General features: G+C 41.0%; 1 protein-coding gene across 1 annotated transcript in view; it reads right to left on the reverse strand.

Annotated features, from left to right (window-relative positions):
- AFF3 (AF4/FMR2 family member 3) overlaps positions 1–25,037 on the reverse strand; it is a 318,503-nt gene that overhangs the window by 82,452 nt on the left and 211,014 nt on the right. Inside the window, 1 exon segment of the mRNA XM_039548666.1 lies at positions 7,958–8,009. Within this exon segment, the coding sequence (XP_039404600.1) occupies positions 7,958–8,009 (52 nt within the window).

Genomic DNA, 25,037 nt, shown 5'->3' on the forward strand with positions numbered 1-25,037 from the left:
AAACAAATCAGCAGTCACCTTGGAAAACCTCCTCTGTCTCCACAGAAGTTGTCTCCTTATCCAGGAAAAAGTAACTTGGTTGAAGTGCTGCTTGCACCTAGGCTATCGCAGACAAGAATTATCAGTGTTGTGCCACAGGCTTTAAAAGATTTATTGGGAAGTCTGAAAGCTCAGAAATTAAAGTAGATTTTTTTTTTTGAGAAGTCCATATATGTGAAAACAGGGGAAAGACAAGCCTAAATTCCCGAAACAGTGGTGGCACTTCCCAGGGATGTGCTATGTCAATCAACTGTGATGCATCTGCTACTACCCAAGTATCTGCTTGGATTGTGCTAGGAAATAAAAATAAAGAAAGGGGTAACACCCTAGGCTGATTGAAACCAGTGGTTAAACTCTCACTGACTTCAGAGGAGGCAGTTTTCATCCTAGGTGCAGGAGAAATTGTAGCAATGGTTCCTCAGTCTCTTTTTCTTAAACAGTAGTTTTGATAGATTGGCTTCTGAATCTTTTTACTTATTTCTCATCATGTTCTAATATAACTTCTACTCCCTTTATAGTGTCCTTCTCCCCCCAGTTTCTTTTCTTCATCAATTTTTTTATTCCCTTAATCCCTTTCCCCTTCTGAGTTCATTTTGTTTTCCAACATGCTCTCAGCTGCCTCTTTCTCTGTTTCTGTTGTCATCCACCTCTGTGCACCACATCTCCTTCACACAGCTCCTCATGCTGACATCACCCCTGCCCGAGCTCAATGGCCAAGGGGAGAGAAGTGAGCTTGACCTTCTGGCTTGCAGGGAGCAGCAGGCAGCTCCTAGAGAGGCTGAGACTTGTGTTTGTGTGCATGCACGTGTGTGTGCACACGTGTGAGAGAGACACAAGTGGGGTGCTTCTCCTCTAACAACTTTTAATAGCTGTGATGTCACAAACAGCACTAATTATTTGTGACTGCTGGTTATTTAACCATTCTCTTGCAGGCACGCTGGAATGCATTTGCCTGCAGGCAAACAGAGCTCGGTGACCAGGCTTGAGCTGGACCAAGACTCAGGCACAGTGGCTGGCTTCAGCAAGGGCTCTCTGCAGCAGGAGGAGAAGTGCACAGGCTGTAAGGCTTATGAGAGACAGGGACAAGCAAAATCCAGCCTGGAAATCCTTCTTTATGCCTCAAGTTAGCTGACACTGCTGAATTGATTGCACTGGGATACATTCCCACGCCAGTCAAAACAGATGTTCATACAGTAATTCTACTTCACAAGGGGAAAAAGTTCTAATGAAAGATTCAAGAAGATGGGGTTAAGAATGTTACGTTAGATACAGAAAAAAGTTTTGGAAAAAGGTGATATGAGTGGAAGAGGGCAGGCTTTGGAGATTTACCAAGCTAAAACTCCGCTTAGTCACAGCATCCACATGAGGAGACAAGGAAGATGCCCTTACACTTTAAATTTAATTTCCTGTCTGTTTTAGAGTTCTGTTACCGAGAAGCATGCAGATCAAAGTGCTATGTTTAAATGTCCCCAAATTTTGGGCATGTCCAAGATCCAAGCTGATCCCTAACTTTTTTCACTGTCATTCATAGTTGTGGCATTCAAATTTAGAGCTTGATCCTACCTGCCAACCATAGAATCTGATTTTGTAAGATAGACAGTGATATGAGCCAAGTTTGGCAGGACAAGACCGAGCTCTTATTTTGTTTCATCTGACAGTTTCAGTGAGGCAATCTTGGTCTTCTTGTCATGCCTTGTGGAAGTGCAAATTTAGATGTCACAGAGATTTTAAAATCAGAGCTGGCAAACCACAAAAAAAACCTTGGCTCAGCTGGCTTAAATCTTACTCTGGATTCTAGTTAAGTTGGATACCAAAAGAATTGCTTCTCTAATACACAGGAAATAATGGACTTACCCAAGTTAAGTCAGGCTGTTACAGTGGCTATTCCTCCAGTCTAAAAACACACTCACATTATAGTGACAGAGGGCTGAACGGAGCATTTGGATTAAGTAAAATATCACCTGAGGTTCCAACCATTCCTCTACCCAAAACTTAATTTTTTCCACTTTTGCTTATCTCTGATTTGTGCGGGTTTGGTTGCAGTCAGACTTGCATGTAGCCAGACTTCATGAAATAAGTCTTCTGTGCTCAGTGGAGTGAGAAACTTCTCATCAGAAAGATATTTTCCTCCAACTTTATCAAGGCATTTTTTTTGAGAGAAATTCATTTGCAGAAATGATGCAGGCTCTGTATTTTTCTCCAAGCCTGAGTATTCTCATCTCCTTTTTCACTCATTTTCCCTTCTGATCAAACATCAAGTATTGCACTGACGAAGAGGTGAATAAAAGGGAACACAACACTAAAAGGACTTAATGTGGTTAAAATATTTGGACGTGGCATATGTGAATGCAATTATCACTGTCTAAAAATGGTTCTAACAATGAACAGGGCTAATGCAGTGTTGTGTTACAACCTGCCCAATAAAACTCTTTTCTCTAGATGTTCCAGCCTTGGTGCTCTGCTCAGTTGATCTTTGGCTTTGGAAAGTGATGTCCTAACAGGTCTTACAGAAAGAAAGCTTTGCTCTTTTTTCAATTTGTTTCAAAATTCATTACAGATGGCTTCAAATTAGCTGAAATATTACATTTCATATGTAGAAGTACTGTTTATAAAGACTCTACTAGAAATTATTCCTTCTGGAGGAAGGTAGATGCATGACTGTTCATTTCAGGATAATTATCCTGTTTTTGTTGATTGTCACTCCGTATCCAGAAGTGAAAAGTCCCACACCAATTGCCATCGAGCATCGACTTTTGTTCTGTTGCAATGTCATGACAGATTTGGCTTGTCCTAAATGCCTGTGCTGCAGACAGTCTTACCAGAAAGATGCATTTCCAGCGATGCACCCTGGCAACACTCAGCACATACATGATGGGAAAGAAACATAGGCACCCATGTTCCCACGGGAGCTACGGGTGTAACTTGATTCAGCATCAGTTTTTATGGCTTGACCATGACAGGGTGATGCTGAAGCATGGACAGGTCCCCCAGGGCCAGCAGCCCACCCCAACTGTCCCTAGGCTGCCGTGGGTGGGAGGCAACCCCAAGATGCCCAGGAGGGCGCCGGGCTGGGTGGGCTTCTATCACCCTGTGGGGCTTGGGTGGCGAGCCAGATCAGGCTGACAAGACTTTTTATTTTACTGTGCTAAAGCTGTGAACTTTCTGAGACTGCTCTTCCCCGAGGTCTCTTGTGAAATGACAAGGCTTTCTGTTTGTCTTGGCTTGCCTGTGGAGGGGCTGGTTTCGCTTACACCACTCACACCCTGCAGGGCCAGTCTGTCCCTGTCCTCTCTTGAGAAGGATGGCCACTTGCAGGCAAATGCTGCCTGATCTCTTCCTTCAGTACACGGCACATGAGCAAAATTAAGGAACCTGAGAGGATTGATTGCTTCTTCCCTGTGCACTCTGAGAGGGGGGGATTTTCAGCCCCTGCAGTTACCTGCCGCCACAGGAGAGTAGCCATACTATTTTTGCTTTGAAAAGAAAAAACTTGTGTCTTCCCTTTTGAGATCAGCTGGGGCTAGAGTGCAGAGCCATGTCCCTCAGAGTGTGTTCTGATTGCTTCTTCAACTTCTGTTTATACGATTTTACTAAATTTTGGCAGGAATCAAGAGCACATACCAGGGTGTTGGCTTTTATGAATCTCATGGGATGTGAAAGTCAAGCTGACTCCATGAACTTTGGTTACATATTCCAGACAAGCACAATGACTCTATTTATTCAGACTTGGCAGCCAGAATGCAGATTGACTCTGTGGGTAATAAATTTTCACAGCCACAAAACTTCAGCGGCAACCAACCTGATCCTGTGCAAAAAAAATGCATACAAGGAAGCAGGCTTGGGTTGCAAAAATATGTTAGATTATTATTCCATGTATGCGTACCAGTCAGTTAATTTATTTGGCTATTGATTGACATGAATTGCACAAATGATGCCAGGGATCTTTTTCCCCTTAAAGGAACTCCTTTCTATTACAAAACGTTCATGTTGTAAAAGGACAAGTAAGGGGGGGAAAAAGAGAATTGTTCATATTACAATTGACAATCTCCTTTTAATATTTCACCCAAGACTGATTTAAGTTATCCAGTGACCTCTACGGAGAAGAGCAAGGTATTATAATGGGGACTATTTCATGTGCTATGCAACACTTCAAAGAACCAAAAGGCAATAACCACTACAATTCAGTACTCTGAACAATCTTAAGTACAGTTTTGACATCTTCATGCTACAAAGCTTCAGATGCTTTCTGGGAGAGACGATGATGAAATTATTACTCTATGTGTTATAAATCAGAGTGAATTGGCTCTTTAACTTGCAGATTTATGTTAACTACCTTGGTATCTGCTAATTGCATGCTCTTCAGATATTGATTGGGGATTAAAAAGTATATTTTCTTCAATCTGTGTGGTGTAAAATATGCCAACAGGAAATTTTCTCTCTGCATATAAGATCCTATGATCACTGCCTGTAAAATTGAAACGATCAGTTTAAATGGATAAACTATGCTCATTAAAGAGGAAAAATACATTTATGTAATTAAAATTACGAGATTAATATGTGTGGATAATGTAATTACTGTGGGCACACGCATACTCAGTTCAAACCCAGCCTCTTTGGCTTCTCCTGGGTCTGTGAATCTCACTGCCTTAATAGCTGGTGTTGAGGGAAGGGTTGGGAATGCTTTGCCCACTGCAGTCTCAAAGCTTTTAATCATGTCTCTGCCTTGCATCTGGCCTCCCTCATCCATGGCTCACATTCCTTGGTTTGGTCACAGCACTACAAATGACAGCCCTGAGAGCACAGAAACACCTGTCCCCCCTTTGCACCACTTCAGAAACTTCCCATTCGCTGCTTGGCAATTTCAGACATAAATGCAAAATCTCCTCCAAAGTTTTCCCCCTAAACTTCCCCATTTAGAAATCAGAAAATTAAAAGCTTCCCAGCTTGTGTACAGCTCACTTTCAGCTCTTTGAGAAACTGGACTTCTTGAATAAGTCTGATTGCTCAGAGGTTAATTTATTACATGAGGAATATCTGGGAATCTCTCATGTACTGTTCCTATTCATTCATCTCTGATTTCTTTTTTTTCCTGTTCCTGAGCTCAGGAGATACAAGATTAAAGAGCCTCTGAGTCAGGAAGTAAAAGGAAATGAGTTCTCCTGCTGACATTTAAACACAGGTCCATCTGAGCAGCTATTGGAAGAAAGAGTCTGTGTTACTCTTTTGTTGTGTCTATATCCTGCTAGGTGGATGGAAAGGTAGTGTTTTGTTTTTCCAGCAGGTATATTTATTTAGGATTGCTCATTAAGCAAACCTGCAGGTCTCAGCTGAGGTTCTACAAAGCATTTCATAAAGCAGGAGCCAGCCTGTGCCCCTGGGAGTTTTTTGTCTGTAGAGTCAAGTTAGGAAAAACATGTGACTAGGAAAGGGGACCAAATAACTAAGTAAATTCCAAAGGTTGTTCACGCTAGGTCCTGTGATGATTAGAAGTGAGTAACGGGATCTCAGCCCTGCTCTTTGCTGCATGGCTGGTGAGCTCTGTCCTGGCTCTGCAGAGCTCGCTTGAGCACTGAGGTGAAAGACCCAGCCTGCATCAGCTGCATCTTGGAGCCCTGGTGACTGAGCGGAGAGCTTGTGTAGCACACGAGCACACAGAAGATGTCAATAATTACAAGTCACAGTGCTAAACCAAAGGTCCATGTGTGCCTGCCTGATGGGCAGGACTTTTCCACAATCCCTCCTCTGCCTAAACCTACTTGTTCTTTATGCACCATAAACACTTTCACATGTCCTTTTCTGCGTGCTATGACACAAACCAGAATTTTTTCTCTCAGGCTCTCTCAGCCTGTTTCACTCTGACACCCATTACTCAGGATCCTCTCTCCCTGCCTGAAGGACATCTCTCCTGGCCAGCAGCTTGTGCCTCCCTATCACCCAGCCCCTGGCTGCAAGCATCATGGCACCTTGGTCTGCTATTGTTACTCTTCAGACATCCCTTCCATCCCTCACTTTACTTTGCCCTGTGCTGTCTATGAGCTGTATTTTAAGCCATCTAGACAAGCAGGAAGAGTAATTAAATGTGAAGTGTTTCAGGATGAAATATGTTAAACAAAAAGAAATTGTATAAATATGTAAATAATTGAATCTATGTGCTGAATCTTCTTAACACCAAGAAGCTTTGCTCAAAATAGATGAAACAATGGTTTAGTATAAATATTAAAAAGTTTTGATTTACCTGTTGTTTGGAAAATATTGTAAAATAGAGACATCTAATAACAAAAGTTAAAGAAAATCCTGGAAGAACTTTATGCCTATGTACCTAAAATTATTTGTCTAAGATCCTGAATTTCAGAAGTCTAGATACCCATCCAGCCTACCCATCTAGATACTCTAGTTACCCATGACTGAAACAAGGTTTAGCCCCAGCCAGCAACAGTACCATGCAGCTACTTTCTCACTCCCCCTGCCCCAGTGGGATGGGGAGGAGAGGCAGAAAAAATAAAGTTTGTGAGTTGATATAAGAACAGTTTAACAGTTGAAATAAAAAAAATAATAATAGTATAAGAATAATAATTGCAGTGAAAAGGGAGACAACAAGAAGAGAGAAATAAATTCCAAAAAAGTGATGCAAAATACAATTGCCCAGCATCCAATGACTGATGCCCAGACAATTCCCAAGCAGTGATTGGTTCCTCCTAGCCAGTTCCTTCCCCCAGTTTATGTACTGGGCATGATGTTCTGTGGAAGGGAATCCCTTTGGCACGTTTGGGCAGCTGTCCTGGCCATGGGCCCCCACAGCTTTTGGTGCACCTGCTCACTGGCAGAGCAGGAGACACTGAAAAGTCCTTGACTCAAGGTAAACTCAGCAACAACAGAGACATCAGGGAGTTATCAATGTTGTTCTCACACTGAACCAAACCAGTGCACTGTACCAGCTACTAGGAAGAAAATTAACTCCATCCCAGCCAAAACCAGGACAGAAAACAACATTCTATCTGTGAGATGCAACCAGGAGCAGTACTGCCCTCATATGCTCTGGTGAATGCATGGGTCGTGTATTTTAGGGAAAGAAGGAAGGGAAGTGGTTCTTGGCCTCTCATTCCCAACCAAATCATCCATGCCGGGATACTGAGAAGGAGAGAGCACAGCATAGCACTGCTTGGCAACGAGGCACTCAGCTGGTCATGGGAAAGTCAAGCTCCAGCCCTATTCTACTGAGTCCTTAATTGTTTAGACAAAACACAGCAATATTTTAAGGAAAAATTGGGAGACACCTCCTACAGCCAACAAAACCCAGCTCTCCTGACACATGGAAAACTTTGGATGGTGTATCTGCTGCCAGTCAGATAGTTTAGAGTCTTTAAAACACAGACAGTTGCTGTAATCGCTGCGTTATGGAGTGAATCAAATACACAGCCAAGGCTTTTTCTCAGTTCTCTTTAGCTTTCTTAGCAGGCATGGGCCACGCAGTGTCAGGACCAAAAATGCTCAGAGGAGAAGCCAGGGCTGGGGGGATGCCAGAGGCAGGTAAGAGATAAGCAGCCCAGCAGCTAAGCCCTGGGGCCTGCTCATGACTGCAAAGACGGCCTGAACTCTTAATCCAGAATTCCTGTTTCTCCCCTCCTTGGCCACTCTTTAAAACAAAACAAATTCAAATCAGAAGGAAGCTGATACAAAAACCTTCTGGGTCACATCAAGGTAATAAATCAAGAGCACTGCAGCCCGTTCCCTACCAATCCAGCAGTTAGCACATGCAGCCTGGCTCCGAGCAGCAACATCTGTTACTCCAGTTACACTGCTGCCATGTATTTTGATAACCTTTATGTATGTTTAGAAAAAGCATTAGCAAAATATTTGCAGTAGCTCAGTCTCAACATGAAACATGCTACAAGTAACACGTTACTTGTCTGGTTCTTACCTGGTCATTCTCCTCTTCATCACTGCTTAACTTCAGGTCATCTTCTAGCATTCTGGAAAGCAAGCAGAATAAATTATAACTTATCAAAATGCTTTAGATTGGATATTTTCTCAGAGCTATTGTAAATATTTAATAATGAAAACAGAAAGAAAATATATTTTATCCCAGTAACTTTGTAGCTGTGACACTTTATATCTTATCCAGTTGCTATCAGCTAACTTCTTAATTAATTTCCTGCTATTGCTGCCTAAGAGAAAATGTTTATTAGAGTAATAATGGATTTTGCAAAGACTCTTATTATTACAACTACTGAAAAACAATTTTTGTATGCTAAAAACAGTATTTTTGATGCTGACAGGTCAGTAGTCTCCCTGAGAGGAACTTTTTTGTCCATTTGGCTTTGAGCTTACAAAACAGAAGTAGATGTTTACACTGGCAATAGTGCAGCACAAAATAAGGTTCAGTGATGTTTCCTGAAGGCCACTTTTACTTTATTGCATGTTTGATGTAAAATTGACATTGACTGAAACAATTAAAACGAAAATATATTGTCTCAGGGCACAAGAGTATCCACAGGATTTCACTGTCATGTAAACATAGAAAATAATGCATCTTTTCTAATGAGGATTTCATCCTCCCTTCCCATATCCTTTCCTCAACTTGCTTAAACTGGTGCACAAAGAAGAGGAGTCTGGTTTTACCTCCATACATTTTTTTTAGCAATCTAAAATTAAGTAACTAGCAGTTAAAGAAGTTGAAGAGATGCAAAGATTTCCCCCAGTGCTTGAAAAGTCTTTGAGAATAGGACCTGTTTTTAAAAAGTGCCTTGGTAATAATAGTAATAATTTGGAAAGTTGCTAATTTTTCTCACACTCTGTGAAAAAAGAATCTGTAATTTCATCTCTGCTCCAGAGGAAATCTTGGTGAGCAATTCAAACACATCCTGTGATGTGGGTGGTCCCCGGAGTGTAAGTATTGCAAGAAGACATATGTAGTAATTTCAAACCACCTCCTTGTACTTGTGCCTAGATCTTCCAGGAGCGTGCCTGAAAAGCATGACTCTGACATGGGCTACATGTGCTAAAAGAGCACAGAGCCTCACCACGCTCTCCTCAGCTCCTCACTGTACGTACAGTCTCTGCCTGTTGCTGCTGTCACAGCTGCTTCCCTATTTCCCCACGGCACCTTTCAGGGAATGTAGGTGTATAAGAACAAGAACTGGGGGTCAGAGCAGCAATTCTCAACTAGTTCATCTCTTAAAGATTCTCCTCTTGCTTTTTTCCCACATTTCCTTCTACTTGTGCCAAGATTCCTCTTCTGTAAAATCAACGTATCAAGTTCAGCAAAATCTTGTTGGAATGCAGACACCTCACATATACAGGACACTCATTGAGTTGGAGGGACTTGACATCTCACAGCAGGACTTGCCTATATTTTATCTTGAAGTATGTCCATTGTCAGGAAAAAGCTCTCTCTGTCATCTCCCAAATCAGCAAAGCCTTGATGGCTGTATCAGTGCAGGCACTGACCCAGCTAACAAGCCCTGCTGAGAAGTGGGCAAACAGGATGGGTATGATGACACAGGATACAGCTCCTAGGAGTTAAACATGTCAGAGAGGCAAAGGTTCCTGTAAACACCACAAGATCCATACTGGCTTTGGATCCCATCACATACAGAGATCCAAACAATCTTATAATTGCTATTCTTTTAATTAGATCTGTTTAGGCCATCCCTGAGAAAACAGTACTCAAAAATAGAAAGCTCAGATCTGCAATTCAGCACCTATGTGATGAAATCTGCACCGATAGTGATTTAACCAGAAAGTGGTATGCTTGTGTGAAAAGCAGAACTCCCAGGGTGTCACTGCCTGCTCTCCCTTGACTTTGAGTGCGTGAATTTCTGCTAGTGATGTGGTAGTTAAGTACATTTACTTTAGGCTTAGCAGTTTAGTTCTTCTCCTAAATGGTAGCTGAAAAATCAAAAGCATATAATGAAACATTCTAGATAGCTCTGTGTATTTGTGTCCTGTATTTTTGTATTAACATATAAAAAAGTGTTTTGTGAGCTTGTCATTAGAAGCAACTAGGATACATTGAAGCCTTTGGGTTGTGTGGAGGTGTGAGCCAAGGAGTGCAATCCGGTACCATCCACACAAAAGGAACAACAAACCGCAGCACTGGTGCATCAAACTCTCCTTGCTTGCACATCTTAGCCTCTTTATTTTCCCTGTCTGTTTTTCATTTCAGAAGTGCTGCTTTCCAAGAAAAGCACTGCCTGCCTGGGGCTTGCGGCCCCTTTTGGAACTACCATCAGCCTACAAACACACTCCTAACACTGGGGATAGGAAAAACCAGGTCATCATAAAATGCTTGCTTGCTTGCTTTTTTTTTCCCTAGAGTGGGATCTGGCTGGCCTGATTCATGTATTTGTCACAAGGATGTATCAGGTTGCCAGTGTACAGGTCTACCTTGTAAAGCAGGAGTTGTGCAGGTATAACCTCTGTGCCTGAAAGTCTTCACTGGTTCCGCACAGCTTTCACTCTCAGGTGAGGCCCTCAGCCCTCATCTACAAAGCCACAGCTAGAGCAGGACACAGTGTCACCTGGTGGGTGAAGCTGAAGCTGGCCTGGAGAGAGAGGCTCCTTGGGCACCAAGGCAGCTCTCACAGGCCAGGCTGAAGCACACCCGGGGTGAGGAGGGGGTGTTTATATTACAGGGATTCCATTTTGCAGTAAGTGTCTTCAGTAAGGTAGATCAGTTTTGAGTATGGACGCTTTTGAGGAATGTTTGAAAGAAAAATTCCACAACTGGACCAGCAGACCCCACTTGAAGAGAGTGAGAACAGAAGAAAAATACTTTAAGCTCACAAGAAGCATTATATTAAATTGTAATTTATCTGAAAAGCACTTTGATACAGATTCAGCACAGAATGAGCCTTGATACACCCTGTGTTAGCAAAGCACTTCAGACCATGTTTAAAACAACCCTTGTTTGGGATGGGGTTTCTTTACATATTCTGGCAAACTAGTATAAGGATGGAGAGACAAGCACAGACAAGCTCATGTGCAAACGCAGCCTTTACGCTTTTATCAGAACATGCAAAATTCAGGCCAGTAAGTGACATCATTCATGGACTTTCAGATTTTTTAGAATGAACCTTGCTTTGATGTATTCAGACACTGATAAAGAGGTAAGTAAATACAACCTTGTAAACAAAAGCTAGAAAAATGAAGTGGTACTCAAAGCAGCTCTGAAAAACACATGGCACCACTGAGGGCTTCTGCACTTGAAAAGAGCACATACAGCCAGGAAGTCACTTTGCAGAACCCAATTACACATTTTTAGTGAAATCTCTGTGAGGTCGTGGAGGCAGTGAGGGGTGGGCTCAAGCAGGAGTGCTCACCACACTCTAATTAATGCATTTGTTCCTTTCTCTACAAAGAATATGACAGGTAGAGACATAATGAAAGGAAATGAGGATGGGTTTGGGATATTGAGAAAAGCCTCAGCAAGCCAGGTGGTTTCATTCTCCAGTAACCAAGGGGTTTCAGCCTGGGGTGATGGGACATTCAGTTACAGGGAAAAGGAGGGGGTGTGCAGGCTTACTTACATGCAGTGGAAAATACAAAGTGGTCTAGAGGGCATTGATATACAACATCTGCCAGTGTCAGTGTGTCCAAATCTCCTACACAGCGTATTAGAAAGCCTGACCTGTTTTAATCTGAGGGTTGCTCACTGCATTGGTTCAGAAGGGTACTGGGGCTGGCGTAGCCATGTGGTGCACTGCAGAGACCTGTGGGACTCCTGTTCATCCCAGCATGCCAAAGAGCCAGGAGTTATTCCTGGTCAAAATTACAGGAGATTTGGGATGGAAGGTCATCACAGGCTGCCAGGAAACCACATTGCTCAAATGGAATAGTTGAGATGTGCAGCTTCACTGTTTTGTCTGCCTTTTCTAGTGATTTGTTGCTGCTGGAAAGCTCAGTCCCAAGCAAGTGTTATCTTCAGCCCCAGCCAGAATCCAGGGAATAGCAGGAAGACATCTAGTTTCTCCTCTGCAAATTAACATCAAAGTAACAACAAGTTTCAAGTGTGAGGGTAGAGTCAGGCCTTATGTCAAAGAGTTCTGATAGAGCTGGAAGATTCTCCTTCTGAGAAGAAAAAGCTGCTGGGGAAGGAGATGTCAACGGTGCCATCTGGAGGAGGTCGTCCTCAAGAGCCAGCAGAGAATCTGTTGTCACTTTTGACGTATGGAGCCAGTCTGAGACAGTTCCAGCACAGCCCTGCTTAGGAGGATATCTGTTTTCTTCCACACTGAAGACATGCTTCAGGCCTGGAATTATCCTTCACATCTGCTGGTGCACATGAAAGAAGCAGCAGGCATCACACCTTGTATTTCACTTTAACCTCTGATAAATTTCACATTCCTTGGCCTAATGTCTTCTTTCCTTCCCCCTGCAAAATTCTTATTAAGGCATAAAACTCTCAAAAAATTCCTCTGTGTTTTTTTTTCTTGTGATTAGAGAGATTCCCTTTTGGCACCTCAAGAAAGGTTGTACAAATGAGGGACAAAACTCTTTATGTCCCTCTGGTGGTCTAAGCTACTGTACAAGATATGGTCTTTCTTCATGATAGTGTTGGTAATTAGAAAAACCAGGAAAAAAATCAAGAAGGGAAAGGAAAAATATTGATAGTAATTAATCATTAACACTAATGCTTCAGGAGAGATCATGCCAATGGTTTGTGAGCGTGGGGCACAAATATATGTATATTGCAATTGTCATTTAAATAAATCCAGAAGTCACCATTTTTGCAATCTGTAAAAGATCTCCTGAATGTATTAATCTGATCAACTATATTGTCCCAGTTTAATTCTAGGCAGCATCTCAGTCAGAATACCGTGTTTATTATGAACTGCTATGATTTCTGCTCATTATGGAGGAAAGGAACTTCAGTAGCGGAAAAATACTTGGATTTTAGCTGAAGAGGAACTCCACTAAGCAAAGAGTTGTAATGAAATATCAAAATAAAATAACTAAGTGCTCATTCGAGTTTATGCTACCACAATGTTTCATTCTGAATGCTTTTGGAAAATTATCTTATTTTTCAATGTACAATATCGGCATTTTATTTTCTTTCCCATAAATGCATAGTGACCTTTCAAGAAGTGGACATTAGTTTTTATATTACCAGAAACCCAGAAAGTAAATAGATATTATTCTAAGTTGCAATATGCTAGAAGACTTTCAGACTGACCCCATATGTTTAAAGTCACAACTGATGCACGGATATAGGAGACAAAAAGTATTCCTTCACACTATAAACCAGCAAAACAAAACCTTCCCAGAGGCACAGCACCATGTAAGACCTTTAACTCTTGTCCCCAGCAAAATGAGAGAGAATGCCAGGTGGGAATATGATGTTCCTACCCAGACTGTGCCCTTATGTTACTGGGATTGTTTCAGCTACGAGTGCTCACATACATAATATGACTTAAGCTCCATGAAGACAAATGTACCTTCAGTTTCTGGCTGTCTTCCATTGCTTTCTAAAAGAGAAATGCAAGGAAAAATATGCCTGGTAAGAAGTACAGAGAATTCATAAGAAACAGATGAACATGTTTCCTTTCTTAAAAAAAAAAAAAAAAAAGAAAAGAAAAAAGAGAGAGAGAAAAAGGGAAACAAATGTTGTTGCTATTACCTTGGTTACTTGCACATAACAGATGGCCAGTTATATTCACTACTTACCTACAGCCAAAAAAGGTATTTGAAATAGCTTTGTTTACTAATCCTAAATATAGGAGTGGCTGGTTTTATACAGTAGTAATTTTTAATTAATTATATTCTGATTGCTGAAATTATTTTTCACTCTAGTGCTATAACTGATGCAAATGTTTCACTTTGGAAAAGCTCATGCATTTATATTATCTGAGAAGTGTAGTATTTATTTGTGTTTTATACAAAATAAAGTCAAAAGCTTATGGATTAGGGTAAACAACTAGATCAAGAGGATATTTTATAAGTGCTGTAATAGAGCTTTCAGGAGGCTTGTAAGACCTCTGCAAGCACTGCTTGCAGCATCTAAAATTCACTCTGAATATATGATGTTTAAGTTGTACAAATCCCCCAACAAACAGTTTGTGCAAGTTCTGCTACACAGAAACAGGCAGAAAAACATGATTATATAGAATACCATCAAATCTAATTAAAAACAGAGGGAGAAAGCCAGTAAAATCAGGCTGGTGAAATATTAATGCACTTAATGCTGGAATGAAGCCTATATATCAATGTGAGATTTAATTCCAGAGTGTAGAATTTAAATGTCTGAAAAACGGACTCAGTCTATAGAAATAGAATTAGCAATTCCAATAAAAAATAGATACTCTGAAGGAAAAGTCTTCTGTCCTTGGCTTGAATCCATCTAGGCTGGTCTACACCACTCTTCAAAACCATTTAAACCAGCTAAATGTTCTGCTAAATTCCCGTTACACTGATGGTCTCATTAGAAATGCAAGGCAGACCTCTCCAAAGGATACAGCCATCACTCTCTCCTATGAGCAGAAGCTGAAATAAGGTTTCTTCTGCAGCAGCTGCCCCAATGAGTGACTGTGTTTGCCCTGGTGATGTTTTTCCCCTTTAACGAAAGGGACAACAAATGCAATTGAATCATACCCTGAATTTTCCAACTCCTTGGCAGGGTGGTGAGAAAGTGCCCCACAGATCACAGCACTTCCTGAGAATGATGTTTGGGCAGAAGGATCCAGAGTACCTCCTTAAAAAGGAGAGAAATTCAGGAAAGCAAGGAAACAAACCCCTGTGAGGCCACTCTCTGAGCAAGGAAGCCACCAAAAAAATGCATGAATACTCAGAAAGAGGGAAGACAGCAGCTCACGCCTAAGTAGTCCAATCACTCTGACAGCTTACCAGAGTTTCATGGCTAATCATGCTCTGTGTGACAGGAGGAAATACATTTGAGGAATAAAAGTTTTGAATGTGCTGCTCGCAATCTTCGAATCCATTTCTTGCCTCCCTGCCCCTGCACCCCCTAAGCCTCTCTAGGTGTGATTAACAGTTATTTACTAATGCTCTCCCTCTAATTTCTGAGCCATTGCTGATGCTGCCACCTAAAAAATATTCATTTCAAAGGTGAAATGAAGTAAGAGTGCATGAACTGCAGTACTGCCTCTGTGTCAGCCATTGTGACAGAAATCTTGGGGAATTTAATGTTTCTGAGATAGAGCTGACACTGCCAAGTCTCCCTGCTGAATGTGCAGCATCTGATTTTGTACTCAAGCGATTATTTCCTCACAAATGATCTCTTACTGCCTAATCCCAAGTGCTACAAGCATCTGTCCTTATGCTGGAGTCATCATGGGGTGAGCTTTATGTCACATTTCAAGGTACATCACAAATGACCCTCAGATTTTGCCAGCCAGTGGTCTTCCAGCCAGTGTCTGTATGGTGACATGGAAGATCTGAGGTGTATGGATACTTCTGTCTAGCGTAGCTGATTTTAAATAACTTATTGTCTCTAGACACTGTTCAGCTTCCTGTCTGTCTAATAGGCAAACCTGCTTTTTCTCATGTGAAAAACATATTTATTGACTCTAACATTATTACAGCTTTAATACTTCCAGCTAATAAGGGGCTATTGCTAGAATTTCTTTATTATTGTTGTTTTCATGTACCTTAAGAAACCCCATATTCTCATTGCCCTCGAGCTTTCCTCTAGTATCGTCCATTCCTTTTATCCATCTTCAGTATTCTACATTTTCTTTTTCAGACTATGTTTCATGTATATGTATTCATATTACATATATTTAAATTTCATGTCTATTGCACAGATTGCTTTTTCACTTCTAATTACGACTTTTACTTGACCAATGAAGCTGAAGCCACTTTCAGTAGTTGTTTTTTGTCTTGATTGTGGAAATGCAGCCTTTTTCTAACCTAACAAACTCTGCTTAAAAAATTTCAAGCTTCCTTGTCTCTAGACTTTTCTACCCCATCAACTTATGGTCAACAATTTCTATGCTTTGGGACACCAGCCTTTCCTTTATTTGTCTAGCTTGAACATAATAAAATCATGGTCTGGTTCACAGGCAACCATATGTTTCCTATCCACTGACCAATTTATCTTTATTCAAAGGAGGGGTGAGAATGTCTGGTGAAAAGTCGTCAGTGCTAGAAAGTGCCACAAAGACCATCTACAACCTTCACTCCAATTTCACAGCTGTCTGTGCTGGAAGTCTGGTGATACCTTCCAAACCAGGACCTCTGGAATCCACCTGATAAACCTGCTTTTCCTTTCCACATTGATGCTGATGGACCACCTTCATCCCCTCTTGTAACTGGAGTCGATATTCAGTTGATATTCTGTCTCTGGGATAAAGAAGAAGTTTATTTGACATCCTGAGCTGGAGCTTTCCATGTCAAGAAAGGCTAGAGGAGGAAAGGAACAGTTCCCAAAGGCACATGGCTGACTGACTGATACAGAGAGGCTATTGCTGAATATATACATGGCACAGGAACATATGGCAACTATACCTCCTCCATTCCCTCTGCAGCTCCAGCCAGTAGAAGCACATCTGTGAAAGACACACCAGGACCCCCAAAGTTTTCAGCATTTCCTTTCAAATACTTTGCCTAGCCATTTCCTGGAAAGTCACTAAATGTATTTTACTCAGTCCCGTCTGCAATACTTATAGCTTCATTTAGTTTTAATATAGTTATAAATGGGCTGTAGCGGCCTGCTTTTTTTAATAACTAAGTAAATGAAACCCTGTCTGTAATAATAAATGAACCATCCATCTGGGAGGCCTCCAGTAAAAATTTCAACAGGTATTTATTGCTCCTTTATGTAAACAGTACTCTGGACAATACAAGTGATTATACTCTCTGTCAGCCTTGTCAGGAAGGAGACAGTACAGTTTTGGATGAAGTTCCATAGCATACACACTGAATTTAGAGGTTTATTTGACTAGATGGAGAAAAAATGATTAAAACAAGCAAATAAACAGAAAAGAATCCAGTTGGCTACTGTGAAAGGAAGCATACCATTTTATTTAAAGATACGGGGTGCGAGGATTATCTATAAAAAATGGACAGGTCTGTAGTGCTAGAGACTTCTCACAACTCCAGATGCTACACAGACAGCTCCCTAAACAACCCCACCCCCTCAAAAGTGGAAGGAGTTTCACTGTAAAATCAACACCTTACAGTGACTTTAAAATATATTGTGCTCTTATAGGTTCATATATTATGGAAGAGCAGTGCCTCGGGAGAATCTCCAACTGGAGTGCAAGAGACTGAAAATCATGCTATCCATCCCTGAGGGTTATCCCTTTCATTCATGGACACTGTTCACACACTGGAACGGGCAATAGCATGACACTTTTCAAGTAATGACATTTTAATTTAAAAAAATCTCATTGCCAAAATCATCTTCATACCACTGTTATATCCCAGCTCCTAATTACACAACATTACATTCCACTATTGTTGGAATAATACAACGTCAGAATAAATTGTCAAGTAACTAACTCAAGTGTGTAGCAAGAAGGGGAAAAAAAGAAAGAAACAAGAGGCAGAAAGACCTGAAACTCATGTATGGCCAAGGTGATGTGCTATCACTTGATGCTGAGGAGTGAGCCGTAGGGAGTTCTGTGCATTAAATATGCAGGGGCCATTGTGACTTTTGTCAAAATTTCCAGCCCTCAAATTTCTGTGGGAATGGGCTTAAACCTCTCCCATGAGCAGATTTCTCAGAGACTTTCATTTTCAGCCAAGATAGGCACAGGGAAAAATGCATTTTTTTCCTTCTGATGCAGACTGTAAAAGGAAAACAAAGCTCTCTGCCAAACACCAGGCAGATTCTGCCCCACGGCGCAAACCGATTGCTCTCCTTATGAGACCTGCACCCTGCATGCTCTGCTCAGAGAGAGAGGTAGCACTGCTCCTGAAGCTGCCTCCATGGCCAGGGTGTTTCCAACAGGGTTACCAAGCTTAACTTACTAGGAGATAGCGTGTTAGAGATAGTATTCTCTTGACTCCTCTCTGCTTTTGATATGTTGCAAGATGCTGAAAGAGGAAAAGATAATCTCAGCAAGGCAGACATCTCTGAACTGATAGCAGTCCCACAAAAATACAGGAGTTCTCAGGTTTGCTTGAGGATGGGCTGAGGGAGGGAGGGAGGGAGGGAGCTGCTAAGGGAGTGCCAGGACATGGGGCACAGGCTCTGCAGGGACAGGGAAGCTGGAGGCTGGCACTGGCACCTGGAGCAAGCTCATGGCCATGAAGTTCACTGCTGGGGCAAGAAAACACGTGCAATCTGTAGTGGTCAGATAATTCCTTTGGTCCCATGGAGCAGCAGTGAAGGGATGGTTACTCATAGGGTCCCATTAATTCAAACTGCACCGGTCGAGGTGTGCATGGGCTTGGCCAGGGCCTTCCTGGCACTGACCCTCAGCTGCCCTGGGGCCTGATGTCACCAAGTGCTTCTGACCTGCTTGCTTCACTTTGAGATAACCCCTTCTAGGGTGCAAAATGGGCTATTCCTCCTTATTTGAAATAATCTCATTTGGACATAGCAACAGCAAAAATAATCAGCTGAGGGCTTCTCCTTCAGAGAGAAGAGTTTTACTCCCAGCATTCAGATGTGCTGTGCAGAAATATACCACCTGGATTCCAATATATATGTATTAAAAAAAAAAAAAAGGAAAAGAAAAGGTATTTTTTCTTAAAAACACTCTTTGGAAAAAATTATGAATTTAGCTCTCAAACAGTAAGCCACACTATATCTCCTCTCTAATGTCTCTTTTTAAATATACACCAGGGAACAACTCTCATAACTCACTCGACACACAGTATCTTATGAGTTATAGGTCAGTCATCTATGCTCAGAGTGTGTGTTGCACTTCCACACAACCTTATGAATTTTCCATCCCTCATCATTCATAACATGTCAGAATATCTATTACAAACCCTTGTTTGCAAGGAGGGCTTCTATTTTCTCCTTTCGTTTTATCACTGCTCTTAAATTTTCTTCTGGACACCAGCTTGGCATGCTGGCAGTACCATGCTGGCAGTTTCTGAGAAAAAATCAGTCAAAAATTCTGTCAGGTTGTAATGTCACTTGCAAAGAAATATCCTTTTTTAACTAATAGAAGTAGTGTATAAAAATGAATTAGGCACAATTGTATTCTGATTGCCAACTTCTACCACCCAGCTGCTAACTACCACAACCATCTCATAAAAAAGAATAATCTGGAAGTCTAAATGATGTCTGATAATGCTTTCTGCCATCCTAAATCTTTGGAAATGTTGAATCGTCTTGAGAAAAATGTCAACAATATTTTTTCACAAAGGCTCAAGTATGGACAAGACTAACTAAAGTCTTGTGTGAGGGATTTAGAGCTGAGGGAAATTTTCTAACATATAGTTTGGCCATTAAGAACAGTGTGAGGACCAGCCAAAATGCTTGGCAATTGCTAGATTTGAGCACTGCTTTTCCCTAAATAAATAAAGAAGTTTAAATTCTATGTAAAATGATAAATTTCAACATTTCTGAAATGCTGTACTTTCCTTTTCTTCTTTCAAAAACATTACTTTGAAATATGCTTGTATCTAGTACTGAAACAAGGCTGCCCAAGCACTTTCAGGAGTAAGGTAACCTAAATGAAATTATTAGCCCTGAATGTATTTCTTTTTCATTTTGCTGAGAAAATTAACAAAACTATTTTTATTTTCAGTTACCCCATATGATGTTTATTGTATTAAACAAAATATCAATTACCCATGCTGATTCAGAAGCAAATTTAATTCAGTCTGCAAAGTTCTAAACCTAGATTTGTTTTGAATTTCATATGGGTGCCCAATACTTACTAGCTTCTTTCAATTTTTCCCTCTCATTGGCAGTTAATAGAAACTTTCAGTGAAATATTTTTTTTTGTCATCAGTTGCCAGACTGCCATTAATAGAAGCAAACATTCTTAGCGGTGTTGTGAGCAAGAGCTGGTATGAACCAATCATACGGGAGACGGATTCTCAGATTGTTACGTGACTGAAATGGAGGGATTTGTGTTGCTGGCTTTTTAGTTTAGTTAGTTTGTTTGTTTTACAAAATCAGATAGGAATAAAGACCACTTGCTCAAATCTACTCCATTAGATAGCTGGTTGTTTGGTTTGTATGTTTGACATTTATGATTATCTGATACTGAGTTCCCAGGAAAAGAATTCTGCGTGGGCTCCTACAGGATCTACCTATGGCCTCCACCTTTGAAAAAATGGCTTTAAGCATCGCTTAACTTGCTATTATTTGATGTCAGCTTGAGTCCAATCAAAACAATCATTATTATTTCAGAAGTACTTTTGGGTGTGGAAATAAAATATGCAGGACTTAATATTGACAGAGCTGTGAATAATTATCTGTTTGATATTTAAGTAAGAATAAACCCTACAGATAATAATGCATTAATTTAGTACACCTGCAACTGGTTTGTGATCAAATATTGTGTCTATATTATGCAATATATGTTCAAAAAGTCATATATACAAGGAATGACATGACTTTTGAAGAATTCAATTTAGTAGTAACATTGTTAATGGTCAAAAGTAGATCTCCTGAACTAAATGTATTGGGTTACTGTCTTGGGGTGACCAGGACAGTTACTTTTATCATCAGTGTCACTCTAGTAAAACCAGTTTATCAGCAATTAATTTAGCTCACTATATTACCTTCAAGGCAAATGATTTTTACTGATAAAAGAAAAAACTTCAGATGTACATGTTATATCAGGCACTTAAATACTTCTAGTGCTGATGACAGCAGAGATGGCTGATAAAAATAAGAAATAAAGTAGGCAAAATGTAGGAGACTGACAATAAAGAGCTTTGAAATATGTAAATAACTTTCCAGAAGTTCTACAAACCCTTAGACTATCTCCAGCAGAGTGTTTATTAGTCTAAAGAAATCATTGTGTACTTTTCAGTGTACTACAGAAAGGTTTTTCCTGCTCCAAAGATGCAGCAAACAGCCCTCATTACATCTTATTTATAAATGTCTTGAATGCTTCAAGTTTATTTGCAATTTAAAGAGGTGCCAAAGAAGAACAAGGAATAAAAAAAGGTCTGTCAGAATTTTCTTATTGATACTTTCTCCCATTCTTCCATCTAGCTGAACACCAAAGCGTGAGGACTTACTCTCCTCATTACCAGGATCATTAACTAGTATGACCCATCCTATCAAGACAGGTACCAGTTTGTTACTGGGCTTCATCCTATGGCACTGTTTTCTAGTGAGAGATCTCTGTGTAGGTACATTTCCCAACACCCTACGAAACCAGAAGTAAGCAAACCCATGATAATTCTCAGTCACTCAGAAAGAGGATTAGAGGCAAAGAGATTCGCTGTTTTTAAACAAAGTCACAATACACTGTTCAGTGAGATTATGAGCTGGGAAGGAAACTCCAGGTCCTGCTGGGAAGACATAGGCACTGCCTCAGATGTACCCATGACCCAACATCTTACACTGTTCACTCTCGACTTCATCTTTGGAGCCTGCACTAGGAGAAAATTTTAAGGGAAAGAAAGCCAAAGATGAGGTGGGAAGGTGAAGAGGTGCCGAAACAGTATCTTTCTCCATATCTCTTCTATCAGAGCTCAGCAGAGCTACCAGAGCAGAATATGCCAACACTCAAGAACCTCTAATTTTCTGGCAAACAGGCATTCCTGCCTGAGACAGAGCAAGAGGGTTTTATGTAAAGAATGCATTTATTAATCTGTAAAATGTTGCAAATGAAAAATAAAATTGGACTGGAAGATTTCAATTTTTTCCAGAAAAACCCATAACATTTGACCCATTTTGGTATTTTAAATCAAAATTTGATTATTTTAAGCTACATGTGAGAGATCATTCATTCTGAACAAGGATTTGTTATATTGCTTGTATAGAGTAGGATTAAATAAACTTTTATCACACTGGGACTGTTAACTCTTGACGTTCTTTACTGCTACACTCATGCAGTTATTAACCCCTAAAAGTCTTTGGTTTGGGCTGTAATTTCTTCTTCCATTAGTTTTTGTGAGATCTGAAACTGCACTCAGAAGTGCCCTTTAAATACTTGTTTTTTGGTGGAGTTTTCCCCCCATCCTTGTAACAGCCATGACAATTGGGCTGCTAATTATTATCACGAGATATTAAAAACCCATTTCAGCAGATGTGTGAAGGAGCAGCAGATAGATGCCTTCTGCACCCCTGCTTGGGACCACTGGAGCTGTGCATGGGATGTCAGTGCAGCTGTGGTGATGGTCCCTGCCTGCCTGTCAGCTGGGGAGAGTCTGCTGCCAGCGTGGCTTTCTGTGGGGGACTGTCTCTGTCCCAGCTCAGCACCAGCACGGCTCTGCGACCAGGCAGGCAGGCAAGCACACCTGAAATCAGCCCAAGCCAATGCCATACTCAGAGGTGTCCTTTGCGAGAAGGGGTGGGTGAAAATTAGCTTAGAAGGATGGCCACGCCTTCTGCAGTGCTCTGGGGTCTGTTGGCTTGGAAATGAGGGGGAGTGGTGCCCACGGCTTGCAGCAACTACCCATGCACAGGTCTTGGGGCTACTTTGGCTTCTGACGCAGCTGAAATACCAAGTACGGAGACTTTGTCCCACAGCCCCAACTCTGAGGCTCACAAAAGGTTACATGGAGACACAGGAGGTGCCCTTCTCCAGCTGCTTATGGCTCAGGGTCAGTCCCTGAGGAGTTCTGGGATGGTACTCAGGGCTGGGGCGAGGGACACTGTCGCACATGGCCCAAGAAACCACACCAGGGCTTGACAATGTTGAAGACGTGGGTGAAAGCACACAGAAATGAGTGCCTAGCTATTTAACAACAATCATGGATATTTAAGACTGAAACCCAAGCCACAGCCCCATTTGGGGGTTCAGGCACAAGATGAGCCTCTTGCATCTTTGCTTGGACACCACTCCCGAGGTGTGAATGCCCTCTGACACCCAACAGCAAGAGGAGGTCAGGGAGCAGGCACTGGCACACCCTGCAGGGCATCACTCCTGTGTACTGTGGCCATGCTGGCCCTGAGCTGCTCTCCCTCCTCTGAGGACTGTGCTTCATCTGCTGTGCAAAGATTGAAACCAAGGAAGGAATAAGGAGGAAAGTGGTAGCGAGAACTCACTTTGTGGTTTCAGCTGTGAGCATCTTCAGTGCTCTTCAAAGGTGGTGATGCTGCTGTATCACATTAGCCCCCTGTACAGGTAATGAATGGGAGCTGTATACTGTGAGCATTAGATCATCAACCTCAAAGAGATTTAGGGGGAAAAAATCATAATACAAACTGAAAAATAAATAGATGCAGACTGGGACATAGAAATATGTCTTTTCTTTAGAATGCTGATTAATGTTGCATCACAATAGCTCCCAAGGCTCATTTTCCTATTTGTAAAAGGGTAATAACTATTAGCTTTACCAATGTTTGTAGCAGGCTTTGAGGGGGGTTGTGTGTTCAAAAGAAATACTAATGACCTGAAGAGGTCATTAGTTTGGGGATATTCTGTTGGACTGGCACCAAATCTCCTCTGACTTTGCCTAAGAAATCATACAGCAAAGAGTGAACTTTCATCTGCACTAGCTTCAGGCATATTTGAAATTACTTAAATGAATGTAATTGCAAAGTAATTTTATTCCACTGTTTTATAGCAGTTTTTCTGTTCAGCCAAAGGCAAGACTGGCAAGCCCTTGAAGGACAGGAGACTGCTGAGAGGATTATATTTTGTCAGGACTTCTCAGCACTAGACGACTCACCTCATCTCAGCAAACAGCCCATCACACAGGACCACCAACATGAGCCCCACCACCAGGCGGGGTAGCCCTAATTTACACCATTTGCACTTGGTCTGAGCACCTGATGAGGTGCTAACTATAGCAGGTCTGTGTGACATGACTATAGTCCTAGAGGTAATTTCCTACACCTTATTACCACATAATAATGGCCTCTTAACAACCAGGCTAATCAAGAATTAATGAGGCACTAAAACACTTTTAGGAACAATGAAGGGTTTAAAAATTTCTCTTATGTGTTTTATTTAAAAAGCAATTAATTTAACAGTTACTGCCCTTACTTTGGAATCATATAAAAAGTCTTGGTACTTATCAAATGTATCAGTTGAAAGGTTTTATTCATTTATCAGTTATTTACTCATGTGAGGCTGCACATAACCTAAAGAGAGTAGAACCAGATCTGGGCCCTGTCTGCCTCCCTTGTGTAATTCCTTTTGTCTGCTCAGGCACTCCCTGGCTCTCACACAGGGAGGCCTGTTTGTCCAACAGTAAAGTACAACACCAAAACCAGACCAAAGTCAGCCCAAATTAACACTACTGCCAAAAAAGGGTTTTTTTTCTTAGCTCTGGAAACTAAACTGTCAGGGTTTTGGTTTGTTGTTTGTTGGGGGTTTTTTGGGTGGTTTTTTTTGTTTGTTTTGTTGGGGTTTTTTTTTTGTTTTTTTGTTTTTTTTTTTTTTAAGGAAGGGAGGGTGCACTTAAATGGGGAGACATCCTTGATGGAAGTTTTTGAGAAGCTGAGTGAAATAAATTGGGGAAAAAAAGTAGGGATAATTCATGCTGCTAAAGGATTTCATATCAGTGACTCAATGCTGAATTAAAGCCTGAAAATATGTGCCTTTACCATCAGCCTGGAAGGGATAATCAAAACAAAAACATGTTCAAATTTGACTTATTTTTTAAAACTTCCTTCTGTGGTGTAAGGGTGGGGGTTATATCCTGGTTTGCTGAGAAAATCCCCAAATAGATCATTCTGTGACAGCTAACAGTTATGGTTATTAATTCCACTGCTGACATTGAAATTATACTGATTCCCAACATAATGGATGAGTAAATAGCACATTAGAAATTCTCAGATGCTTCCACATTTCCTATGCAATCAAAAAAAAGAACTCCCTCATTAAATAATACACTGTCAGAAAAGGCAATTTGATTAAATAAACCTATCTGTCAATCATGCCTAAAGTTATAAAAGGAAAACATTTTATAGCTAAGTAAAACTTTTCTCCATATTAATCTCT

The sequence above is a fragment of the Corvus cornix genome, chromosome 1 (genome assembly GCF_000738735.6).
Source record: "Corvus cornix cornix isolate S_Up_H32 chromosome 1, ASM73873v5, whole genome shotgun sequence".
Classification (NCBI taxonomy): Eukaryota; Metazoa; Chordata; class Aves; order Passeriformes; family Corvidae; genus Corvus; species Corvus cornix.